Here is a 23,775-nt window from a genome sequence, read left to right on the forward strand (position 1 = left end):
CTCCGCCGGGAGAGCGAGGCATGACCCGCTCGCTGCTTTTTTTGGGGGGCTTTAAAAAAAAGCAAAAATCCCCAAGGCCCCCCCCCCCCCCCAGGAGCACACAAAGTTTAAAAGTTCTCTTACCAAGCTCCCCGGCACCCGCTCGTGGCAAGGGCCAAAGCCAGACTGCAGCATCCCTTCCCCCAGCCCATCACCCCAGAGCCATGCAAAGGCGGAGCAGGATTGGGACAATTTAAATGCTAAAACGGTTAAGTGGGGACAATTGCTTCCTTCCCTGGGAGCCAAGCTCAGGGGGATCTGGGCCACCACCACCATGCCAAGGGTGACTGCACGAGGCCAAACGGCTCCTGGTGGCGTTTGGAGCCTCTCCCCCCACCCCAAACCCCGCCACCCCAAAGGGGTCCTTTTGCCAACCCCGAGCGAGCGTGGTGGGGAGGAAAAGCTGGGCTCGGCCCCGCGTGGTTTTGAGGATTTCTTCTTGGGTAGAAACTTCTTCTCAGGCAGAACCGCCAAAGGGGAACGATTGCTCTGGAATTCGATCCAAGAGGAATTCGGGGAGGACCCAGGAAGCTCCCACAAGCTCCTTCCCAGCAACAGCGACGCTGTTCTGGGAGCCAAAATCGGGCTTGAGCCGGGATCCCGGCCGATTTCCTTCCTCGGAGAAACCTCAAATGATCAGCAACATTCCTCCCAAGCGCCCGAACAGCAGGAAACTTCTCTGAAGCCACATTAATGAGAGCGTTTAGCCGAAGAGGGGCTCGCTTCCCTCCCAGAGCTGGAACAAGCGAGGGGCGCGTCCCCCGGGGTGCTCTTCCTTCTCTTCTGCTTCCACGGTCGCTGGCAAATCCAGCGCCGAGGGTTCGGTTCGGCGGGCTTTGCTCGATGTTTTGGGTCATCCGGGTGCCGGGACGCTCAGGGAATTCAGCTCCAGGACCCTCCGCGTTGCCGCCAGGTGAATCGACGGGGGGGGGGGGGGGGAAATTTCAGTGTCGAGCAAAGCGCAGACGGAAGGACCTCCACGGGAAGCCCCCGGCCGACGTCAAGCCATGGCGGGACGAAAGCTGCTCCGAAAAGGACCGGCGGCGACGCCGGCACCGCTCCCACCTCTTCCTCGCCGCCCGGGTGGGCTCCGGAGCCGCTCTCTGAGCTTCGGCGGCACCGAAGCCCCCCCCCCCGCCCCGTGCCCACCATCACTGCCGTCCCCACCTGCTCTCTGCCGGCTCTCCGGCTCCTGGAGTCAGCGGGGGGGGTCACGGGGGGGGCTCCTGCCCGCTCGTTACCAGAGGCTCGTTGAAGCAAAGCTCGTTAATGAGCTCCACGAAGGCCGGTCAGGGTGGTCCCCCCCCAGGGGAGCTCGGCACCAACACCCACCGATGCCAAAGCAGCGTTGAATCAGCCACAGGGTGGGGGGGAGCACAGGTCCAAACTCCCCCCCAAATGTCACCATGTCCCCCCTGGCGTATCAGGGTGGCCTTCTGCCCCCGTCCTGTGTCACCCAGGTCATCCTGTCCCAGGAGGGTGTCAGGGGGGGCCCATCCTGATGTGGTCCTGGGGCCACACCGTTGTACCCTTGTCCCCCCACCCAGGTGCCTGTCCCCCCCCCAGCATGACCAACCCCCCTATGTCCCTCCCCAAAACAGCCACAGCCCCCCCCATAATGCCTGCCCCCCTCCCCCAGGCACCCCCCCCCCCGTGTCCCCCCACCTTGGTCCCCACCACTATTACAGGTGCCCCCCTCAAACATCCCCCCCCCTCCACACAACCCCCCCGTGCCCCCCCCCAAAGCCACCTGTGCCCCCACACTGCCACCACCCCCCACTCCACCAGGGTGCCCCCCCAAAGCCACCTGTGTCCCCACACAGTCCCAGTCCCCCCCCCAACCCCCCCCAAAGCCACCCCCCTCTCCCCCTTTTCACCCCCCCTTGCCACCTGCCCCCCCCCCCTTGCCATCCCCCCGGCCGCCTACCCCCCCACCCCCACATCCACCCCCCCGGTGTCACCTCCCTCCCTGCCCCCCCCCCCGGCCCCTGCCCCCAGCCCCGCCGACCCCCCCCCGGTCCAGGGCCCAGCTCCCCCCGGTCCCCCCCCGGTTCCCGGCTGCGTTTCAGCACCCCGGACGGGGCCGCCGGCGGGGGCTTCTCGCCCCTTCCACCCCCTCCCCGGGCCGGTTGCTGGTACCGGGGGGGGAGGACACGACCCCGCTTTCCCCCCACCCCGGGCCGGGCCCCCCCCCGGTACTCACCCCGGCGGCCCCCCGGGGCCGGGCCCGCCAGGCTCCTCAGCGCCGCCGCCGCTGCAGCCGCCGCCCCCGGGGCCGCCTGCCCGGCTCCGGCCCCCGCAGCAGCCGCCGGGCCGGGGCCATGGTCCCTTTAAATCCCCCCCCGGGGGCCCCGCCGCTCCCGGTCCCGGTCCCGGTCCCGGTCCCGCCGCCGCCGCCGCCTGCGCCGCTCCGGCCGCTCCCCCGCCCCCCTCCCGGCGGCGGGGCCTGACTACGTCACGCCGAGCGCGACCAGGCCGCCGCCGACATCTTGGAGGCGGCGAGCGGGGTCCCAGCGCCGCCTCCGCCGCCGCCGCCGCCGCCATCTTGGGCCGCGCCGCCCCCGCCCCCGCCCGCGCCCGCCCCGCCGGAGCGGCCGCCGCGCGCCGCCGCCCTCCGCCCCTTGGCCCGCGCGGCGCGCCGTGATGACGTCGACGGCCCGACGGCGACGCCATGTTGGGAGTGGCGGCGGACGGGGTGGCGAGGGGGGGGCGAGCGACGGGGCGACCTTCCAAAGGGGTGGGGGAGCGGCGGCGCGGCTCGTGCGTCATCGCGGCGCGACGGCAGCGCCGTGCCGCCATCTTGGGGAGGGCGCGGGGGGAAGGTCGCTGGGATGGGAGGGGGCGGCCCCGAGCTGCCCGCTCCTGGCCTCAGGAGACCCCCAGGACCCCCGTGGTCCTGTCAGCCCCAAAGGGCGCCCTTGGTCCTGCCCTAAAAAGTCCCCATGGCACTGTCACCCCCAAAGAGTCCCCGTGGCCCTCTCCCAAAAGGTCCCCGTGGACTTGACACCCCCAGAGGGTCCCATGGCCCTGCCCCAAAAGGTCCCCATCGTCCTGTTCCCAAAGGTCCCCATGGTCCTGTCACCCCCAAAGGGTCCCATAGGCCTGCCCCAAAAGGTTACCATCCATGGTCCTGTCCCCAAAAGTCCCCATGGTCTTGTTACCCCCAAAGAGTCCCCATGGCCCTGGCCCTAAAAGTCCTCATGGACTTGAACTTGACACCCCCAAAGGGTCCCATGGCCCTGCCCCTAAAGGTTACCATGGTCCTGTCCCTAAAGGGCTGCCATGGCCCGGTCCCAAAAGGTCCCCATGGCCCTGGCCCTAAAGGGTACCATGGTCCTGTCCCCAGAGGGCCCAAATGATCCTGTTGCCCCCAAAGGTCCCCATGACCCTGCCCCAAAAGGCCCCATGGACTTGACACCCCCCCAAAGGGCCCCCAGGGTCCTGCCCTAAAAGGTCCCCGTGGTCCTGTCGCCCCCCAAAGAGTCCCATGGCCCTGGCCCTAAAGGTTGGGGACCTGGGATGGATGAGGGCCCTCACGGTGCTGGGGACAGTGTGGGACTGGGGACAGGACCCAGAATGGTGACAGGTGACACTACAAGTGCCTTGTCACGGCAATGCCAACGCTGTTTATTCTCTGGGGACAGGAAACCCGCTGAGATCAGGGTCAAACAGCCTTTGCAAACAGTGGCCCCAGGCGCCATTTACACGCTGGTGGCCTGGGCGTCTTCACCGCCTTCGTCCCAGCTCTGTGTCCCTGGGGGCCGGCATCCCGTCCTGCCCGGGTGGCCCAGGACCTGGGCGATGGCACCCCGCAGCTCGGCATTCTCCCGCTCCAGCGCCAACAGCCGGCTCTCCTGCGAGAGGACAGCGTCAGTGCCCACCACACGTCCCCGTCCCAAGCTCCAGGGCTCCTGGAGCTCTTACCAGCGCTCTGCCCTTCTCCTCGCTGGCCTTCAGCCTCTCCAGGTCCTTCTTCCGCGTGCCTTCAGCCGCTGTCAATCTAAAATTTAGAGCCGGGGATGAGCCCAGACCCCCGCCAGGAGCTGACAGAGGTTTGGGGTCTGGAGAGCCGGGTGCTGGGCACCACTTTGGGGCCACCCAGGCTTTGAGGCCACCCAGGCTTTGGGGACACCCACCTGGCGCCCAGGTTGGCCAAGCGCGCGTTGGCCTCCTCCAGCTGCTGGTGGAGCCGCTCGAGCTGCTCGCGGTGCTGGCCCTGCTCGTGCCGCAGCCCGCGGTGCTGAGCCTCCAGCTCGCCTGCCCGCACCTCTGCCAGCCGCAGCTTCTCCCGGCTCTCCGCCACCTCCTTCCCCAGTGCCTCGATCAGCCGCCCGTGCTGGGGTGTCGGGGGGGGGGGGACAAGAGGGCAGATGTCAGGAGGGAGTCCCATGCGTGCCAGCGTGGGTGCCACCCTCCCCAGGGCTACCTTTTCCAGGGGACAGATGGCGTAGAGCTCGCCCTGGGCCGCCGCCGCCTCCTCAGCATAGCGCTGCCACGGCACCGTGGATTTACGTGGCAGTGACACTGACGAGCGCAGCTTTGAGCGTCCCTGTGGCACCAGTGGCACCTGTCAGCGTGGGCACCCTAGGGTGCGCAGCAGGGTGGGTGCTGCACAAAGGGGGCCTGTCGCCCCCAAAGGGTCTCCACGGTCTTCTCTTGAGGGGTCCCCAAGACCCTGTGATCCCCAAGGGGTCTCCATGGTCCCGTCATCCCCAAAGGGTCCCCATGGCTCCATTGTCCCCAAAGGGTCCCCATGATCCTACCGCAAACGTTCCCCATGGCCTTGCCATCCCCAAAGGAACCCCATGGCTTCATTGTCCCTGCCATCCCCAAAGTGACCCCATGGTCCTGTCCTGAGAGATCCCCTGGCCCCATCATCCCCCAAGGTTCCCCGTGATCCCTCTCCAAAAGGTCCCCATGGCACTGCCACCCTCAAGGCATCCCCACAGTCCACAGGGTGCCACCCACGGTGCCACCGGTGCTGCAGCACCCCCAGGGGCTGGCTCACCGTGGCATCGCGAGGGCCAGAGGACCCTGGGGTGTCCTCGCCTTGCGGCTCTGCCACGTGCTCGGCACTGCTCTGCTTGCGCACGCGGCGGCCAGCTTTGTTCTGTGCCGGCACGCTCTGGGTGCGCTGCACGTTCCTCCGCTCCCGGCTGGGACGCGGGGATGGCGCCCGTGCTGGCTCCACTTCAGTCCCGTCCTCGCGGCTGCGGACGCGGCGGATGCTGATGAGCGACTGGCTCTTGATGAGGGGGCTGTGCTTGCTCAGGTCCCGCGGCGGTACGAAGCCCGGCTTGTGGCTCTCTGCCAGGCTGGGCAAGGAGATGGGGTGGTGGCACGGGTGGGCACCGGGGAGGTGTTGGACCCGGGAGGGACCAGCACCACCCCAAGTCCCACTTGGATCAGAGCTGTCCTAAAGCTATCTGCAACCATTTGGGGGCCCCACCCAAGAGCAGAAACAGCCCCTAAACCCACCTGGGGCCAGAAACATCCCCTGGACCCAGCCTGGACCAGAAGTCTCCCCCAAACCCAGCTGACAGCAGAAACTTAAAGCCTTGAACCAACCCTGGAAGCCAGCTTGGACCAGAGTCGTCCTGACCAGGGACCCAGCTGGGATCAGTCACCTCAAACCCAGAGTCACCCTAGACCCAATCAGGAGCAGAACCACCCCAAATGGCTCCCAGTGTCACCCTTCTGGCCCCACATGTCCACCTTGGCCATGTGTGTGTCCCCTGTCCACCCCCTGGTACCTTCGCTCCGTGGTGGAGCTGAGCCGGACGGAGACGGGGACAGGGGTGCCCTCCCTGATGGCATTGAGGATGGTGGGCAGGGGCTCCAGCTCCTCCTGTGTGGCCTGCCAGGACAAAACGGGGATGTTATGGGGACGTTGGGTGGCCCTAGGGCAGGTGACACACGTGGCAATGAGAACCCAGCTGCGCGCCTGGGGAGAAGAAGGTGGCTGGTGTCACCAGCCACCGTTGGGGACACGCATGGGTAGTGGCACCTGGTCCAGGCTGGAGAAGATGTCACAGAGCAGGAGGTGGAGGGTGGCAAGCTCCAGGGCCAGGTCCACATAGCCATCATAGGTGGCCATGTGGACGCTGCTCTCAGGGTTGGCCACACTCTGCAGGAAGGCCGTCATGGTGCTCCAGTTGTGCTCCAGGAACTCGTTCATGAAGCCCATGTAGGCCTCCTTCTCGCCAAACCTGGGGACCGTGATGGCCTGTCACTGGTGGGCCGGCTGATGGGGTGGGCCTCCACCTGAATCATGGGCCAGGCCACCTCCGGGATCATGGACTGAGTCCATGTCCCCAAAACGAGTCACCACCCTGTCCGTGGGGCAGGACACGGGTGAAGGCACTGCCATGTCCCCGTGGCATGCAGGGGACATCCCTGGTGCCCTGTAGGATGTAGGATCCATCTCTGCTGCCCCATGGCACGGAGGAGAGGTTCTAGCTGCCCCACTTCATGTGGCCTCACGGTATGTTGGGAACATCCCTACTGCTCCACAGCTGTTCTATGGCATGTGCCACACAGGCTGTAGGGAACATCAACGACGCCCCATGGGGACCTCCCTCCCCACCAGTACCGGTGGTGTACCGTGACGTACGTGGTGAAGTTGGCCAGGTTCTGGATGACCTTGGCCACAAGGGTGAGGGTGCGGGCGGTGGCCTCACTCGGGTACTCCTGGACGAGGCCAAAGAGACTGGGGGACATGATGGCGGGGCAGAGGAACCGTAGGAAGAGGGAGGCCGAGACCAGACGCTGCCCGATGGCCACCTTGCCCCGCGCTGCACACTCCTCCTGCCATGCTGCGAAGATCTCGCCCAGCTCTGCTGGGAAGGCTCTGCAGGGAGAGACGGAGTGGGTGGGTGGCCCTGAAGTCCCCCCACGTGCCACTGGGATGTGCTGTGGGACGTGGTGCCCGCCATGCCTGATCTTGTCCCTGTGCTGGTCTCCTGTGTCTGTCCCAGACTTGTCCCCATGTCCCTCCTGGTGCCCATTGCCATGTCCATCCCAAGCATGGTGCCTTTCTCCATTCCTGTCCCCCATGTCTGTCCCCAGAATTGTCCCCATGTCCTTCCCGATGTCCATCCCAGTGCCAGGGCCCATTCCCATGCCCATCCCCAAGCCCGTCCCCGGGTCTTCCTGCTGGTGACTGTCCCCATGCCCTCTTCCATGCCCGTCCCATTGCCTGTGCCATTGCCCAACACCTTTCCTGTCCCCAAGCCCATGCCTATGCAGGTGCCCACCCCGTGGCCAGCCCCGTGCCCACCCAAGGGCTGTCCCTCACTCGCAGGACGTGGCGATGCGCTGGAAGGTCTCCTCACAGACCTGCCGCAGGTTGTTCTGGTTGTCGGAGAGGTCGGGGCCAGCGCATTTGCTGGGATCGACCTCACAGCTATCGTCCGAGGTGCAGAGTTGGGCCAAGGCCTCACCTGGGCACCAGGGGACATGCAGTGAGGGACCGGCTGGCCACCACCACGTGCATGGCTGTGACAAGCCCCCAGGGATGTCCTGGGGGTGTCCTGCAGCCCAAAATGCCCCATAACATGCTTCCCATGCTCTGCACCCCGTAATGCCCCCAAAGCCCTTTAATGCCCAGCCATACCCAGCGTGTCCTGGAGGTACTTGCCCCCCACGAGTTTCATGTATTCATCAATGGCCTTGGTGGCCAGCGTGTTCTCACGGAAGATCAGCGCCTCCCGGTCATCAAAGCGGTCCAGCTCAGCCACGCCAAGGTCAACGAGGAACGCCTGTGGGGTGGCCATGTCAAGGGGTTCAACCCATGGGCCCAACGTGACTTGGCAACCCCAGCCCGGGCAGTGCCTGGATCTCCTGAAATCCCCTCGAACTGCATTTCCCATCCTATCCCATCCCATCCCACTCACAGTACCATGCCATGCCATGCCATCCCAACCCAATCCAACCCAACCCAGCCCCACCGAACCCAACCCAACCCAACCCAACCCAACCGAACCCATCCACCCCATTCCACCCATCCTATCCCATCCATCCCACCCCTTTCCAACGCAGTCCAACTCAACCCATCCCAAACCAACCCCTTCCATGCCATCCCACATATCTGAAAGCATCATTGCCTGGACAATGCCCAGGTCTCCTGGCACCCTCAGCCCACCATGCCCATGCCACACTAGGCAGCACCCATATCACCCCAACTCACCATGCCTACCTCAACTCCTCTCTTGTCTTGGCCCTCCATGCCCATGCCACTATGGGCAACGCCTGTCTCATGGCCAACCCTCCATGCCCATGGGACCTCCAACAACACCCATCTTGTCCCCTTTCCTATGCCAACTTGCTACATCCATGACACCCCAGGCAAAACCCATCTCATCCCCGTCCCACCCCAACCACCACGTCCACCACACCTCGGTCATCACTTGCTCTACCTTGGCTTTCCCGGTGCTCTGCAAGACATGGACCAAGGCGCCGGCCAGCTCTTCCTTGTGCCTCACGGCAATGGTGGGCTCCAGGTGGGCACACAGCTCCCGGTAGTGGAAGGTGATGAATTCGGCCAACTCCTTGTAGCGTACGATGGGCAGCACCCGCACCTCCCGGTACCGCCCACGTACCCGCACCGATGGCGCCCGTTCACCGCTGCTATGGCCGCTCAGTGGGTACCAGCGCTCCAGGGGCTGCCGGGCAGCTGCCAGCTCTGCCAAGGGGACGGTGACAGATGCCACCGTCTGGCAGGGGTGGCCCTGGTCATCGCGGCAGAGGGCGAGGGTGAGGGCGCGGGCGGGCGGCAGGGCGGCCAGCTGGAAGAGCTCGCCCCAGAAGAGCTCGCCATCGGGACCGGCCACCTTAGCGGTGGTGCGGGCGAAGAGCACACCATCCAGGTGGAGGTGGCAGCGGAGGCGGCGCCGGGGTGGCAGGTCCCGCGCCTCGTACACCCACAGGCTCAGCGCCAGCTCCAGCCGCTCGCAGTTGTCCTAGGGGGGCAGAGGGGTAAGCGTGGGGTCAGGGGTAAGAGGGGACGTAAAGTCAGTGGGGGTGTTGGGGGGACATGGCATGGGGGTTTTGTGGGTGGACATGGGGACAGGAGGGGACATGGAGGGATGGGAGGGGTCACTGGGGCAGGAGGGGACAAGGGACTGGAGGGATCATGGGGACAAGATGGAACACTGAGGACTGGAGGGGATATGGGGACAGGAGGGGGCAGGGAATTCTGTGGAGGGACAGGGACAGGATGGAACACAGGGGACAGAAGCGGGACATGGGGGACAGCCAAACCCTCAGGACAAAAGGGAGCATGGTTGGGGACAGGACCCATACTCAGGATTCTAGGGGGGGTGTCCCTGGGGGTGGCGGGGGCGTCCTATGGGTGCCCATCCCCGCAGTCCCACCTTGTTGGGCTGCACGGTCCGGCGCAGGTTCTCGATCCAGCGGTCACGCTCGGCCAAGGAAGTGCAGCCAAAGGACCGGCTGCCCTCACCAGTGATGATCTGGGTGCAGGGAAGGTGTCAGGAAGGCACCCTGGGGTGCCCAGGGGATGGTCCTGGCTTGGGACCTGTGTCAGGGTCGTCTGGGTGCTTATGGCTGTGCTAGGGTGCTCCAGGTGCCCAGTGGGGATCCCCTGGGGGCTTGGGCAGGGTGCCCTTGGTGTCCTGGGTGCCCCAGGAGCCAGGCAAGGAATTATGTTGGGGTGCTTGGGGTGCTCTGGGTGCTCCTCGAGGGTGTCCTGGGTGCATGGCCATGATTTCTGGGTGCTCTGGGTGCCTCAGATGCCTGTGCAGGGTGCCCTGGGTGCCCTGGGTATCTCTCCAGGATGTCTGGGATTCCCATGCAGGACATCCTGGATGCTTTGGCTCCCCCTCCAGGGTGCCCTGGGTGCCCTGGCCACCTCCCAAGGGTACCCCAGGTGTGTGGCCAGACCATTACCTGGAAGCAGAACTTCTCGCCCACGATGCTGCCATGCACAGGCCGGATGATGACATTGTCCCCGGTGAGGTCCAGCTCGGCAGCACTCGGTGGTGGCAGCAGGGACTCGTGCGAACCACTCTGGCTCGGGGTTCTGAGGGGACATGGCTGCCACCAGGGGCCCTCCCTGGTGTCCCCACCATTGTCCCTGCCACCCTCCATGGGGCCATACCTCTCGCCATCAGCCACTGCCATCATCTCGGTTTTGGGCACTGCGCGCCCTTTCCGATCCCGGAGCCGCTTCCACAGCAGGCCCTGGTTTAGGGACAAGGGGATGGATGCCATGCGACCTCCTGGGTGCAGCGTGGCACCCAACGTGGCACCGGGACCGGGATGCCCACCTTGACATTGCTGAACTGGGAGGTGGCCGAAGCATCGCTGTCAGTGCCTTTCCCTGCTGCCCGTGTGTTTCTCTCCTCCGCGGCCGGATCTGCTGGAGCCACCCACATCAGCTGCCCCCTTATGTGCACCCCCAGCCCCCCAACACCATGGGAGGGTGCAGGGGGCAGGATACGGCCCAATCCCCCCCCACCACCACCACCCTGGGAAACATCAACCAAAGCAGGAGGGAGGAAGGAGTCCTCCTGCCCCCGGAGGCTCTGGGTGCCAAATCATGCCCACCTGTAGCCCTAAAATTCAGCCAAGCCTTGGGTGCAGCCTGTTTGTGGGCGTGAGGCAGAAGCGTGCAGAGGGGCTGGGGGGGGAGCGGGGAGGGGGCACTCACCTCCCTGCGCGGTGCAGAGCAGCCAGCGGCGGGGGCCCATGGCTGGCAGCGGTGGCGCCTGCCTGTGCTGATGGGGGTGTGGGGAGGAAGCTGAAAGTGCTTATCGGCCGGATCAGCACACGCAGCAGTGTGGAGGAAGCAGTGACGGCACCCGCCATCCTTGCATGGAGGACTTCCTCCAGGCCCCCCGCTCGGTGTCGTGCACGGCATGTGGTGCAAGGTGAGGGGCATGGCACAGGGCACGGCGTGGGGCACGGGGCGTGGGGCACAGTGCACAATGCATGACATGCGGCACAGGGCATGGTGTGGAGCATGGTGTGGTACACAGCACGGAGCACAGCACGGGGCATGGTGCAGCGTGGGGTGCATGGCACGGCGCACAGCACATGGCACAGGGTGGTGCGTGGCATGCTGGATAACACGGAACATGGCACAAGGCATCGCACAGTGTGTGGCCATGATGCGTGGCGTGGTGTGTGGTATGTGGTGCATGGTGCGTGGTGCAAGGCAAGGTGCACGGTGCATGGCGCATGGCCCAAAGGCTCCACGCACGGGAGCTGTGCCGGAGCTTGCACCAGCACCTGCCAATACCCCATGTCATCAGCTCACCGGTGTCCCTCCTGCCACCCCCTGGGTGCAGGCTGGTGCTCTCGGAGATGGAGCTCCCGGTCCGGTTCCTGCTCCTCCACGAAGCCTGATGGCACAGCTGGTTCAGGCACCACCACCTCCAGCACCCCGTGCACCCCAGGGTGCCCTGGGGTCCCCATGTCCTCACCTCCTCATCCCTGCCCACGTGGATCAGCTGTCCATCCACCAGTGAGAAGTTGGAGACGTCCCACACTGGCACATCGAGTGCCGGAGCCAGCGGGATTGTTGGTGTGCCGTGGGTGCTCTCTGGGGCTGGGGGTGCAGAGCAGGGTGTCAGGACTACCCAATGGGCACTCATATGGTCAGCATGGTGGCGCCAGGGGACATGGCTGTGACCGTGCCACTGTAGGTGTGACAAAGTCAGGGCACATGGGGCCACAGCGTGGTTGGGGTGATGGTGCTAGGGGCCACGGGGCCACTGCTGTGCCACCGTGGGAGCTGTGATGCCAGGAGCCATGTGGCCATGGCCGTGCCACCAGGGGTGCGGTGATGCTGGAGGACATGTGGCCATGGAGGTGCCACCACAAGGGTGGCAATGCCAGGGGACACGCAGCTGTGGCCGTGCCACCATCAGTGTGGCAATGCTGGGTCACACGTGGCCACTACCAAACCCTGTACAGGTCACACGCAGGGACCCAGCCATCCTGCCCCCATGGGTGCCCCCCACCCAGCACCAGCAAAGCCTGGCCACATCCTGCCCCCACATCACAGCCCAGCTCACAGCCCCCGTGCCCCTCGCCATCACCCACCCATCACCCATCACCCGTCGCCCCCCAGACCCCGGTGGTCTCCACCACCCCTCACTACCCATTGCCCCCACCCCGTCACCCATAACCCACTTGCCACCCATTGCCCCCAACCCACCACCCACCTCCTCCCAGACCATCTCTCACATCCATTGCCCGCCGCCCATCACCCCCAACCCCCTTCCCCAATCCACCGCCCACCACCATCACCCCCTCCCCAGCACCCATCACCCGCACCCTAACCCCCCAGCACCCCCGTACTTGGCAGCACAATGCGGTGCGCCCGCTCAGCCCTGGCACCGCTCTCCCCATGGCCCTTTCTCTTGGACATGGAGCGCAAATACTTCTGCAGGGTGGCCTTGCCACCTTCGGGGCTCCGTGGCTCCTTGGCCACCTTGGAGGGGGCCGAGAAAGCCCGCTGGAAGAGGGACCGGCGGGTGCTGGCTTTGGGTGCTCCCTTTCCAGCTCCATCATCGGGGCCGTCAGATTCGGGTTGGCTGTAGGAACGCTTCCAGCCCTGCAGCCGGGTCCAGCGCCGGCTGCCTGGGGACCCCGTGCCCCGCTCAGGTTCCCGGTCACCCAGGGGTGCTGCCGTTCGCCATTTGTAGGTCTTCAGCAGCGTCGGCGTCTCGGCTGCCACTGGGGGTTTCTCTACCTCCATCTGCGGGATGGGGAGAGCCCCATGAGCCACGGCCACCAGGGCGCCCACGGGCTGGGGTGGGGACCTGGGGTAGTGGTGGTGGGGAGGGCACCCTTGGCTGGCACCCCCAATGAGGTGCGCCCATCCAGGAATCCCTGTTTGGGTGCCCCTGTCCACACAACCCTACTGGGGCACCCTTATGTGGGCACCCCTATTTGGGTACCCCTCTTCTGCAAGCATCCCTTCTGGGGCACCCCCATTCTGGCACCCCTATTTGGGTGACCCTGTCTCAGCATCCCTACTGGGGCACCCCCATCTGGGCACTGTTATCTGGGTGCCCTCATCTAGGGGGGCTCTATCTGGACAGCCCCTACCATGTCCCCCTATTGGGGCACCCCTATATTGCTACCCCATTTGCGCACCCCAATTTGGGTGCCTGTATCCAGACAGCTCACCTGGGTGCCCCTGCCTGGCCCCCCCCCCCCAACCATCACCCCCATCCAGGCAGCCATTTCTTGGCACCCTCCTCCAGGCACCCCTATTTGTCCAAGGACCCACATCGGGACACACCAATCCAGCACCCTGGGGTGCCCTGGATAACGGGACCCAAATAGGGGGTGCTTGGCTGGGGGTGCCCAAAGTAGGGCACCCAGCTTGGGCTGCCTGAATGGAGATACCTGGGTGTGAAACCCTCCAGGGTGGGATGACAGCTCAGGATGGGTGCTGGTGGCTGTGGGGTGGCTCCACGTGACAAGGGGCTCCCCATCTCCATGGCTGCCCGCGCTCACGGGGTGGCTGACGCGGTGCCGCCAACCCCGCACCCATGCCACCCCCCGCACCCCTCCGTGCCGGGGCGCAGTGGCAGCAGGATATGGTGCCACTGGGGCGCGGTGACACCGGGTTAGGGTGACACCTGGGTGGGTGGCCCTGCAGCCACCCCGGCCCCAGGCGCAGGCGGGTGCCGGAGATGTTTCCGTCGCCATCGCGGCCGTGCCGCCGCGGCATTTCCTCCCGGCACCTGCACCCTGCGCGTGCCCCACGCCTGCCGGGGAGGGGCTCTGGGGATGGATAACCCCCCCACCCCCACCCAGCACCCCAGGGTGGGTGCAGGCCAAGGCGGGGGGGGGGCTACCGTGGTGCTGGTTGCACCCCACAGCTTCCCTGGGGGGGCACCCGCAGGGTGGAAGTGAGCTGCAGGCGCCCGCCAATTTGGGGTGCCAGCACCCCAGTGCTGAGCTGGGGAGGGTGCCCCAGAGCTGGGGGTGGTGCCGGTGCTTTTGGGGTTCACTCTCCTCTCTCCCCAGCTAGCAGCACCCTCCAGCACCCCCAGCACCCATGGAGCACCCTTTGCTCAGCAGGGAGCTGCTTCACACCATTCTGGCACCCCACACCCCCCCTTTGGCTCCCCCCCCCACCCCAGGCTGCTCCCGAGGCTGGAGCATCACCCCAGGGTGCCACCTACCTGTGGACCCCCCAGCCGCGCCGTACCTCGGCCGCTTGCTGCCTCCTCGGCACCCGGGCTCAGCTGCCCCGGTTCCTGCCGTGGCTTCCCCATGTGACCAGGCAGGAGTTTCAGTCACACCCTCACCTCCGCCTCTGCCCCGCTGATGTTATCGGTGCACCCAGCCCGGCCAGATCATGCTCGGCCACGGCCCCAGGGGGCACCGAGCCGGGAGAGCCACGCCGGGCCCTCCATCAGGTGCTTGGGAAACATCGGAGGCCAGTCGTGTACGTCCAGCTTAAAGGCCATCATTAGGTTTCAGAGTGAACAGGTGGCGGAGCCGGTAGCACTGGAGCACCACAGCGTGGGGTGGTGTGTGGACACCTCTGGGGGCTGGGTGGGGAGGGTGGGCGACCGCAGCTGGGGCCAGGGTGGGGGCTTGGGGGTCTCCAAAGTGGGCTAAGCTTGGGCTGTCCTGATGGGCATGGGTCATGCATGTGCATGTGCACACCCACGCAGGGGTTCGGGACCCCACAGCTGCCCACCACCCCGTGCCTCAGTTTCCCCTTTCTCCCCAGGGGCTGAGCTGCTGTCCTGGCACTGACTTTATTGGGGGGGTGCTTGTGGCTACGGGCATGGTCCGCTGGGCCAGTGGAACCACGGCAGGACCCGTCCGGGCCGGTGTCCTTTGGGGCTGTGGACATTCTGGGGCAGGGTCCTTCTGGGTTGGCATCCCCTGGGTGCCCACCCGGACCGGTGTCCGTCCGGGCTGGCGTCCATCTGTCTGTCTGGACCGGGGTCCAGCTGGTGTCCGTTGGCCGGCGTCCATCCAAAGCGGTGTCCCCCATCAGGCCACCATCCGTCCAGACCGGGATCCAACCTTAGCAGCACCCATCCAGACCAGCACCCATCCAGACTAGCACCCACCCAGAGCAGCACCCTCGGAGGCCAGTCCTCACTGCGAAGGAGAGCAGAACCCATGGGCAGTCCTGGCACCGAATCTGCTTCCACCTCCGGCCTTGGTGGGCTCAGACCACCCAAAACCCCGCCCCTGGGAGATGCCGTGGAAGCCGGTGCCCACCTCAAAGCCACGCCAGGTCCTGATCTCCTGGAAGAGGGAGTCACCGGGGCAGCTGGTGTTCACCACCTGCCGGTGGCCGCGCAGGGTGTAGTCGTGGCGGAGCCGGCCGGCCCTGACGGCGCAGGGCAGGAGGCTGTCGCGCACCAAGGCGATGGCGTCGGGATCGGGCAGGGTGGCCGAGAAGTTGCCCACGTAGCCCACGCCGTAGCCTCTGGTGTTGTGGCCTCTGGTGTGGGCACCCACCCAGTGCCACCCCCGACCTTGGTACAGGTACCCATCCGAGCCCACCACGAAGCTGCGGGCACCCAAGGGTGGTTAGCACAAGGTGCACGGAGTTGGGTGGTAGGGACTGCAACGGGGTGACAGGGACTGTGGCAGGGTGACGGGGACCATGGTGGGGTGACGGGGACCATGACGGTGTGATAGGGACCGCAGCAGAGTGATGGGGACCACGGTGGGGTGATGGGGACCATGGTGGGGTGACGGGAACCGTGGCGGGGTGACAGGGACCGCGGTGGGGTGATGGGGACCATGGCAGGGTGACAGGGACCACATTGGGGTGAAGGGGGATGGCAGCAGGGTGACGGTACCGTTGGTCTCACCTGTAGCCAATGTCATCCCAGCCACGGGTGTCCTGGTGGAAGCGCTGCATGGAGCGCATGGCGTGGGTGCAGGCGGCGAAGGTGCGGCACGGGGTGCTGGGCACGAAGGTGTGGTGGATGTAGACAGAGCCCAGGGGTAGGGACAGGGGTCTGGGGGTGCCCCGGTAGGGACGGGCGCCCCACATGCACCGGGGGACGATGGCCGGGCACTCTGCGAGGGAAGGCAGGTGGTGGCAGCGGGGACTTGCCCTGTCCCACGGGCAGCAGGGGACGCGTGTGGTCTTGGGGACGTGGAGCATCTGCCCTTGGCTGGGGACATGGCTTTGTCCCAGGGGACCCGCTCCAGGGAACACGGTGGTGTCCATCCAAGGGGACATGGTGGTGGCCATTCAAGGGGACATGGTGGTGGCCAGCTGGGGATCCACCATCTGGGGACACACCAGCGTCCCTCCTGGGAACACAGTGGTGTCCGGCCACGCCAGTCCCTGTGTCAACACTTGGCCCTCAGACCTTGACAATGACACCTCCACTGGGGTGACACCAGGTGCCCCAAGCCCCACCCATGCCCAGTACCCATCCTGGCACCCAGCACCCTCCATCCCACCCAACTTTTCTTTCTGGGGGGTGCCACCTCCGTACCGACATAGGTCTCCATGAAGTCCCGCGCTGCCTGGCGAGCGATGGCCACCTCCTCCTCTTCACCCACGTCCTCCAAGAGCCCTCGGGTGGGTGGCAGCACCCGGAGCAGGCGCAGCATCGCCACCACCTCCTCCTCTAGCTTCTTCAGCCCCGTCAGCACCCCAAAATCCCGGCGCCGGTAGCTGCTGAGGGGCCGCCCGCTCGCGGTGCCGTTGTCCATCCCATAATAGCTCCGGAGCAGGGGGGCGAGCGGGACAGGTGCCTCAGCCAAGCGTGCACCCAGCAGCACCCCATCCAGTGCCCCATTGGCAACGGCCTCAGGGACAGGTGAAGGGGGACCCAGCAGGGTGAAGTTTTGGGGGTTTTCCACATCGTCCCAGCACCCGTCGGGTCCCAGGGTGGCCCCGCTGTAGTTGTGGGCACGAGCCAAGAGGAAAGCCGTCCCCAACGCCTCGGTGATGGTGACAGCGTAGAGGGCATCGAGGGCAGCGGGGGGCTCGGGCATGGGGCCAGACCACCCTGCCGCCCGCCTCAGCCCCACTTCCACGCCTGTGAGCAGCGGCACAAGGGCCACCGTGGAGCCGTCGGGTGCCAGCACCATGCCGCGCTCGGGCGCCGTAGGGTCAGGGTGCAGGAGCTGGGTGAGCAGCGCCCACTGCTCGGGGCTGAGTGCCGGCACGGCAGGGGGGGTGGCGGGGGGGTCCCCCAGCACGGCGCGGCACCCAGGGGTGCTGCAGCTCCCCAGTGCCCGAGCCAGCTCCAGCAGGCTGAGGTCCTCGGCGGCCTCCAGGGCTTCCACGATCTGCACCACCGTGTCCATGTGGCGGGGGGGGAGAGCTGGAAGGGGGGGATGGAGGCAGATGTGGCGGGGGCACACCCAAAATTGGGAAGGGAAAGCCCCCAGAACAGAGGAAATGCACCCGAAATGAGGCAGTTGCACCCACACTGTGTGTGAAATGGGGTGAAAGCACACAGGAAAGAGCAAAGGCACCCACGGCGGGGTGAAGGCACAAGGAGGTGGGTGAAAGGAGCCAGAGAAGGGCAAATGGACCCAAAACGGGACAAGTGCACCCAGAAACGAGCAAATGCATGCGGAACAGGATGCATGCACCCAAACCAGAGGGAAAGCATCCAAAACAGATGGAAAACACCCAGAAAAATGGGTAAAAAATTCACCCAAAAAAGGGTGAATGCACCCGGAGAAAGGTGAATGCACCCAGAACAGGGCAAAGGCACCCAGAAAAGAGCAAAAGCACCCAAAAAATTGGGAAAAGCCCCCAAAGCCGAGCAAATGTACCCAGAGGTGGGCAAAAGCAGCCAGAGCAGGGTAAACGCACCCCAAAGAGGGCAAATGCACCCTAAATAGGGCAAATGCACCCAAAATAGGGCAAATGCAACCAGAGAGCAACGTGAAAGTACCTGGAGCAGGGCCAAGACACGCAGAAAAGGGGAAGAGCACCCAGAAAAGGGCAAAAGCACCCCAAAACAAGGTGACAGCACCCAGTATCAGCACCCAGAGCCCGACTGAAGCAAAATGCACCCAAAACTGGGGGCACCCCCCAAACACACACACACCCTCTGCCCCGGACGCTCAACCTGCCTTGATTTAGGGCTAAAATCTCACTAATTAGGGAAAAAAGAAGCGTGACTGGAGCCGTTTTGGCCAGAAAAGGGGCTTGTGGTCGTGTGAGCAGCCATGACATGCGTGGCGGAGCCATGGCATGTTGCGGCTTGTCCCAGCGTGTTGGGACGTGTTGTGGCCTGTCGTGACATGCTGTCACAGGGTGTCCCCCTACCTGTGCCAAGCCAGGCGCAGACGCTGAGCGCCATGACGAGCCACGGGAGCATGGCGCAGGGCAGGATGCGGCCCCTGGTCGATGCATCGCACGGACTTTGTCCCCACACCAGGGCATGGTGGCCACTGGGGGGGGGGGGGGGGGGGGGGGGCGGGGGGGGAACACGGGCTCCGGGGTGTGGCACCCGCGTGTGGCATGTGTGTGTTGTGTGGGCGGCTCACGTGTGCAATGTGTGTCTGTGTGCAAGGTGGCGTGCACGTGCATGTGCATGGGGTGGAGCCTCAGAAGGGGATCTGCGCATGTGTGCATGCGATGCGTGTGCACATGTGCATGGGTGTGTCCATGGGGTGTGTGTACACGTGTGTGCATGCACATATGCATCCAGGCTCACGTGTGAGTGCACATGGAGTGTGCACACATAACGTGTACACATGTATGCGTGCACAGAGGTGTATGTGTTTGCACACGTGATTGCATGTGTGTGCATGTGTGTGCGCACTTATGTGTGCATGTGTGTCCGTGTGTGTGCACCGACTCCGCAGCCCCATTCCCCCCCCCCACGTTCCCCCACCTCCTGCACTACTGGTTAAACTGGGTCCCAGCCAGGGGGTAGGGCTAAAACCCTCCAGGTAGGAGCCTTGGGTGCTCCCCTCCCCGTGCCCAGCAGCCCCAGTACCCATGGGTGCCATGCTGAGGGTGCTCCAGCACCCATGGGTGCGGTGGGAGCATTGCGCCATGCTGTGGGTGGCCGGAGCACTCATGGGTGCGGTGGCAGGGTTGCAGCATGCTATGGGTGGCCCAGCACCCAGGACACGCAGCCAGCAGGCCTGTCAGGGCATGACGGTGCCACCGGGACGTGTCGGGGCATGACGCCACCAGGACATGCATGGGGGGCACAATGCCACCAGGACACGTCACAGCATGAAGCCACCAGAACATGCGTGGTGGGGACGATGCCACCCGGACATGTCAGGGGACAATGCCACCAGCACACACATGGTGGCACAGTGGCATCAGACACATGCCACCAGGAAACACCAAGCCACGATGACGACACTGGGACGCGCACGGTGACACCCAGATGCAGGGACACGTGACAACGCCGGGCTGTGTCCCCACCCCCAGCCCAACCTTCGCCCTGTCCCCGTTCCGGGTGCCAAAGTGCATCCCCAACGAGTGGGGACCATGGTGGCCACCTGGGTGCTGGGTCCCCTGGGTGCCCTGCTCCTCGCCCTGCTGTTGGGGTGGCTGCAGGGCGCGGTGGCTGCTGTCACCCGCTTCCGGGCTGCTTGTCACCATCTGCACCACTTCCCCCGGCCACCCTGGCGCAACTGGCTGCTGGGTCACACCGGCATGGTGAGGGGACACGGGGATGGGGCAGTGGCACCGGCGGGGGGACGGCTAGGGCAGGGTGGTGGCACCCAGGAGGGGTTGCAGGGACAGGACGGTGGCGCTTGGGGGGGGGGTAGCAGGAAGAAGGTGGTGGCACCCAGTGGTGACAGCAGGGAGAGTGCGGCGGAACTTAACAGGGACAGTGGAGACAGGGTGGTGGCTTTTGGGGTGGAAGCAGGGACAGGGTGGTGGCACTTGGGGTGATGGCAGGGACAGGAGGGACAGAGAGGTTGCACCTGGGGGTGACAGCAAGTACAGGGTGGTGACACCAGTAGGGGGACAGCAGGGACAGGACAGTGGCATTTGGGGGGTGATAGCAGGGAGATAGCTGTCCGTGAGCCCCGCGGTGCCCCATGGCGCAGGGGAAGAACACAGAGGAAGGACTGCAGGACGTGGACCAGCTGGTGGCACGCTACCGCCACGGCTGCCTCTGGTGGGTGTCACCGTGGCTGCCCGTCCTCCGCCTCTTCCACCCCGACACCCTCCGCCCCGTGCTCCTGGCCTCAGGTAGCCCACGATGGGGGACACTGGGGGGGGGGGGGGGGTCACCGACCTGTCCCTGAGGGTCCCCAGGGCCACCCAGAGGTGTTACCTGCGCCGTCCCCTGGTGGCCACCAACCTAACCCCGGGGTCCACCCAAAGGTGTGAACCACGGGCAACCCAAAATGCTCATCCCATGGTGGCCACCAACCTGTCCTCGAGTGTCCCCAGAGTCACCCAAAAGTGTCACCCATGGCTGATTCAGTGACCCAGCTATGCCCAGGCACCTGTGGTGGCCACCAACTTGTCCCCAAGGGTCCCCATTCAAAATTGTCACTGTGGCCAGCCTGTTGGCCTGGTTGTGCCCAAATACCCATCCTGCGGTGGCTACACCCACCCTGTGGGTGCACAAGAGGGGGGGATCCCCACTCCTTAGGAATCCCAAGACCCTTGCAAGCCCCCAAGGGGACCTGGTGCCACCCCCCCGTGCCACCCCTCACCACTGGACGTCCCACGTTCCCCTCTCTTGCAGCCTTCATTGCTCCTAAGGACAAACTCTTCTACGGCTTCCTCAAGCCCTGGCTGGGTGAGTGGGAGCCCTGGGACAGGGGGGCAGCACCCATGGGTGCCCCACAGATGGAACAGGGTGCCTTGTGCAGGGGACGGGCTGCTGCTGAGCCACGGGGACAAATGGGCCCGGCACCGGCGCCTGCTGACTCCCGCCTTCCACTTCGACATCCTCAAGTCCTACGTGAGCATCTTCAACAGCAGCACCCACATCATGCACGTGAGCACGGACCCCCGGCACCCTGACCTGCACCCACACCCCCGTTCCTGACCTGGATCCTCACCCAGACCCTGGTTCCTGACCCAAATCTGCACCCAGACCCTGGTTCCTCACTCAGATCCTCACCCAGATCCCGGTTCCTGACCCTTCACCTCACCTGGCCCCTGGCTCCTGACCCTACCCCACACCCGCACCCCCACCCCTGACCGTCACCCACTGCCCGCAGGCCAAGTGGCGGGCGGCGGCGGAGGCGGCGGGGGGCGCGGTGGAGCTGAACGTGCTGGAGCACCTCAGCCTCCTTACCCTCGACAGCCTCCAGAAGTGCATCTTCAGCCACGACAGCCACTGCCAGGAGTGAGTGTGGCCCCGTCCCCACGCCAAGGGCTCCTGTGTCCCCGTCACATCCCTCCCTGGACACCCATCAGGGCTGCCCCTTGCTCCAGCTCTGTCCCCAGCTGGGTGCCACCACCCTGGCACCGTCCCTTTGGTGTTCCCCCAAAACAGTGGTGGCCGTCCCCAGCGGTCCCCTGTTGTCACGCAGGCAGCCCAGCGAGTACATCAAAGCCATCCTGGAGCTCAGCACCTTGGTGGTGCGGCGCCATCACCGGCTGCTCCATCACCCGTCGTGGCTCTACCGCCTCTCGGCCGACGGGCGCCGCTTCGCCCGCGCCTGCACCACCGTGCACAACTTCACTGCCAACGTGGTGCAGCGCCGGCGCCAAGCCCTCAACCGCCTTGGCCACCAGGCCTGGCTGGAGAGCCACCAGGGAAGGAGCATGGACTTCATCGACCTCCTGCTGCTCACGAAGGTTTGGGACGGGAATGGGGACGGTGGGGTCATGGGGAGGGTTGGGGGTAGCGTGGTGTCCACAGGGGAATGGTTGCGACCAAGAGGTGGTGACCAAGAGAGTGGTGGTGGCCATGGGGAGGGTTGGTGGTAGGATGGTGGCCATAGGGAGATGGTGGAGGCCAAGAGAATGGCGGTGGCCAAGGAGCTGGTGGTGACCAGTAGGATGGTGGTAGCCATGGGGAAGATTGGCCATGTGGTGGTAGCCATAGCAGGACAGCGGTGGCCATGGGGATCGTGGTGGCCCTGGGAAGGGTTGGCAGCTATAGGGGGACGGCGGTGGCCCTGGGAAAGGCTGGCCACAGGGTGGTGGCAGTGGCCCATGGGATGGCGGTGGCCATGGGGACAGTGATGGCCACAGACTGTTGGCATGAGGACTGTGGTGACCACGAGGACAGTGGTGGCCATGTGAAGGACTGGCCATATTCTTGTGGCCATGGGGTGACACCAGTGGCCATGGGGGCAAAGGGGAAGGCTGGCAGGCCCGGTGGCCACAGGGAGACCCTCAGCCTCCATGCTCACCCTTGCAGGACGAGGACGGCAACACCCTGTCAGACGAGGACATCTCGGCCGAGGCTGACACCTTCATGTTCGAGGGTGAGGGAGGCCGCAGGTTGCCATCGGAGGGGGGACACGAGGACACTCTCATGTCCCCTCACCCCCTCCTCATCCCCAACAGGGCACGACACGACGGCCAGCGGCCTGGCATGGCTGCTCTACAACCTGGCCCACCACCCTGACTACCAGGAGCGGTGCCGCCAGGAGGCCTGCGAGCTCCTCAAGGGCAGGGACGTGGTGGAGGTCGAGTGGTGAGAGACCCCCCTGCTGTCATCGTCCCCTTGGCCACCTGGCTCGGGGACCCTGGTGCCACTGTCCTTCACCCCCCAGGGAGGACCTGTCCTGCCTGCCCTTCACCACCATGTGCATCAAGGAGAGCCTCCGCCTGCACCCCCCGGTCACTGCCGTGTCCCGGCGCTGCACCGAGGACATCACCATGCGTGACGGGCGCGTCATCCCCAAGGGTAGGCCATGAGGTGTCCCCAACGTCCCCAGCGTCCCCATCCCTCCGGTCCCTGGTCCATAAGGCGGCCCCGTGTCCATTCCACCAGGGGTCATCTGCCTGATGAGCATCTACGGGACCCACCACAACCCCGACATCTGGCCCGAGCCCCAGGTAGAGCCACCGCTGGCATGGCTGTGGGACAGCGGGACGTCCCCGTCACCAGTGTCCCCACGGCATGCCAGCGTCCTTGTCACCCCAGGTCTACAACCCACTGCGGTTCAGCCCAGAGAACAGCCAGGGACGGTCCCCGCTGGCCTTCATCCCCTTCTCCGCCGGGCCCAGGTAAGCCATGGTGGGGATGCGGCTGTCCCCGTGTGCCACCCGCCACCCGGGTGCCCAGCCCGCGGTGACCCCGGGGGACGCGGTGGCAGGAACTGCATCGGGCAGAGCTTCGCCATGGCCGAGCTGCGCGTGGTGGCGGCGCTGACGCTGGCGCGCTTCGCCGTGAGGCCGGACGAGGGGAGGCCGGTGCGCCGCAAGACCGAGCTCATCCTCCGCGCCGAGGACGGCCTCTGGCTGCGGCTGGAGCCTCTGCCGGAGGAGGCCTGAGGAACGGGGACATGGGGACACGGGGACAACCCAGGTGGCGGCTGTCCGGCCCGAGCAGCTAATAAACGGTGGCACGGCGGGGACGGTGGCGTGGTGGTGACGTGGGGTTGGGGTGAGGGACGTGTCGTGTGGGTCACAGGGATGTCCCCTGGGGTACAGGATGCCGTCCTCCGTGGGCACGTCACCCTGTGCCAGGTGTCACCTCGTGGCACGGACGTGTCCCCTTGGGCCACAGGCTCCTGTCCTGGCAGGGACATGTCCCCAGTGCCACGTGTCACCTCCTGGCACAGACAAGTCCCCCAGTGCCACAAGTTCCTGCCCTGGCAGGGACGCGTCCCCAGAGCCTTCTGTCA

At 65.6% G+C, this 23,775-nt stretch overlaps 4 protein-coding genes across 21 annotated transcripts in view; 1 reads left to right on the forward strand and 3 right to left on the reverse strand.

The window, feature by feature from the left end:
• The window catches only part of WIZ (WIZ zinc finger), a 50,118-nt gene extending 47,800 nt beyond the window's left edge, over positions 1–2,318 (reverse strand). For all 3 annotated transcript variants that reach the window (XM_035571899.2, XM_050716836.1, XM_035571898.2), the window contains exon 1: positions 2,243–2,318. The gene's annotated coding sequence lies outside the window, so the exon portion shown is untranslated. The remainder of the gene's footprint in view (positions 1–2,242) is intronic.
• A 1,321-nt stretch (positions 2,319–3,639) lies between these two features.
• RASAL3 (RAS protein activator like 3) lies at positions 3,640–14,305 on the reverse strand. 16 transcript variants are annotated; one of them, XM_035571882.2, is made up of 19 exons: positions 14,234–14,305; positions 12,367–12,766; positions 11,487–11,611; positions 11,321–11,405; positions 10,329–10,417; positions 10,160–10,242; positions 9,949–10,081; positions 9,414–9,512; positions 8,457–8,999; positions 7,655–7,799; positions 7,337–7,481; positions 6,653–6,889; positions 6,047–6,248; positions 5,793–5,896; positions 5,048–5,354; positions 4,466–4,588; positions 4,176–4,375; positions 3,964–4,039; positions 3,640–3,893 (listed from the first exon to the last, which is right to left on the reverse strand). In XM_035571882.2, exons 2-19 carry the CDS (start codon positions 12,764–12,766, stop codon positions 3,741–3,743), a joined length of 3,249 nt encoding a protein of 1,082 aa, XP_035427775.1. In that variant the 5' UTR covers positions 14,234–14,305; the 3' UTR covers positions 3,640–3,740. The 16 variants fall into 16 exon arrangements, with proteins under 16 accessions (XP_035427775.1, XP_035427768.1, XP_035427774.1 ...); XM_035571875.2 differs by having other exon boundaries at positions 14,208–14,300; XM_035571881.2 differs by having other exon boundaries at positions 10,329–10,420; positions 14,208–14,288.
• An 836-nt stretch (positions 14,306–15,141) lies between these two features.
• Positions 15,142–18,338, reverse strand: PGLYRP2 (peptidoglycan recognition protein 2). Its single transcript, XM_035571869.1, has 4 exons — positions 18,305–18,338; positions 16,509–17,345; positions 15,870–16,080; positions 15,142–15,562 (listed from the first exon to the last, which is right to left on the reverse strand). Exons 1-4 carry the CDS (start codon positions 18,336–18,338, stop codon positions 15,142–15,144), a joined length of 1,503 nt encoding a protein of 500 aa, XP_035427762.1.
• Positions 18,339–19,403: 1,065 nt separating this feature from the next.
• LOC118261179 (ultra-long-chain fatty acid omega-hydroxylase) lies at positions 19,404–23,505 on the forward strand. Its single transcript, XM_035571902.1, has 12 exons — positions 19,404–19,660; positions 20,059–20,203; positions 20,709–20,762; positions 20,836–20,963; positions 21,190–21,317; positions 21,505–21,772; positions 22,341–22,407; positions 22,490–22,619; positions 22,699–22,832; positions 22,920–22,984; positions 23,073–23,155; positions 23,245–23,505. The coding sequence occupies exons 1-12, from the start codon at positions 19,490–19,492 to the stop codon at positions 23,420–23,422; spliced, it is 1,551 nt and encodes a 516-aa protein (XP_035427795.1). The 5' UTR covers positions 19,404–19,489; the 3' UTR covers positions 23,423–23,505.
• Positions 23,506–23,775: the final 270 nt, after the last annotated feature.

Source organism: Cygnus atratus, unplaced genomic scaffold, assembly GCF_013377495.2.
Source record: "Cygnus atratus isolate AKBS03 ecotype Queensland, Australia unplaced genomic scaffold, CAtr_DNAZoo_HiC_assembly HiC_scaffold_44, whole genome shotgun sequence".
Taxonomy (NCBI): Eukaryota; Metazoa; Chordata; class Aves; order Anseriformes; family Anatidae; genus Cygnus; species Cygnus atratus.

Coding starts and splice junctions, on each gene's coding strand:
- RASAL3 (XM_035571871.2), bottom strand. CDS start 12,766: ATGGAGGTAGAGAAACCCCCAGTGGCAGCCGAGACGCCGACGCTGCTG. Junction 6,249..6,652: donor AACCTGGCCAACTTCACCAC/GTACGTCACGGT, acceptor CACGGTCCCCAG/GTTTGGCGAGAAGGAGGCCT. Junction 4,040..4,175: donor TTGGCCAACCTGGGCGCCAG/GTGGGTGTCCCC, acceptor TCTAAATTTTAG/ATTGACAGCGGCTGAAGGCA.
- PGLYRP2 (XM_035571869.1), bottom strand. CDS start 18,338: ATGGCGCTCAGCGTCTGCGCCTGGCTTGGCACAG. Junction 16,081..16,508: donor CTTCATGGAGACCTATGTCG/GTACGGAGGTGG, acceptor CTTCCCTCGCAG/AGTGCCCGGCCATCGTCCCC. Junction 15,563..15,869: donor TGGGATGACATTGGCTACAG/GTGAGACCAACG, acceptor GGGTGCCCGCAG/CTTCGTGGTGGGCTCGGATG.
- LOC118261179 (XM_035571902.1), top strand. CDS start 19,490: ATGGTGGCCACCTGGGTGCTGGGTCCCCTGGGTGCCCTGCTCCTCGCC. Junction 20,204..20,708: donor CCCCGTGCTCCTGGCCTCAG/GTAGCCCACGAT, acceptor CCTCTCTTGCAG/CCTTCATTGCTCCTAAGGAC. Junction 21,773..22,340: donor ACCTCCTGCTGCTCACGAAG/GTTTGGGACGGG, acceptor TCACCCTTGCAG/GACGAGGACGGCAACACCCT.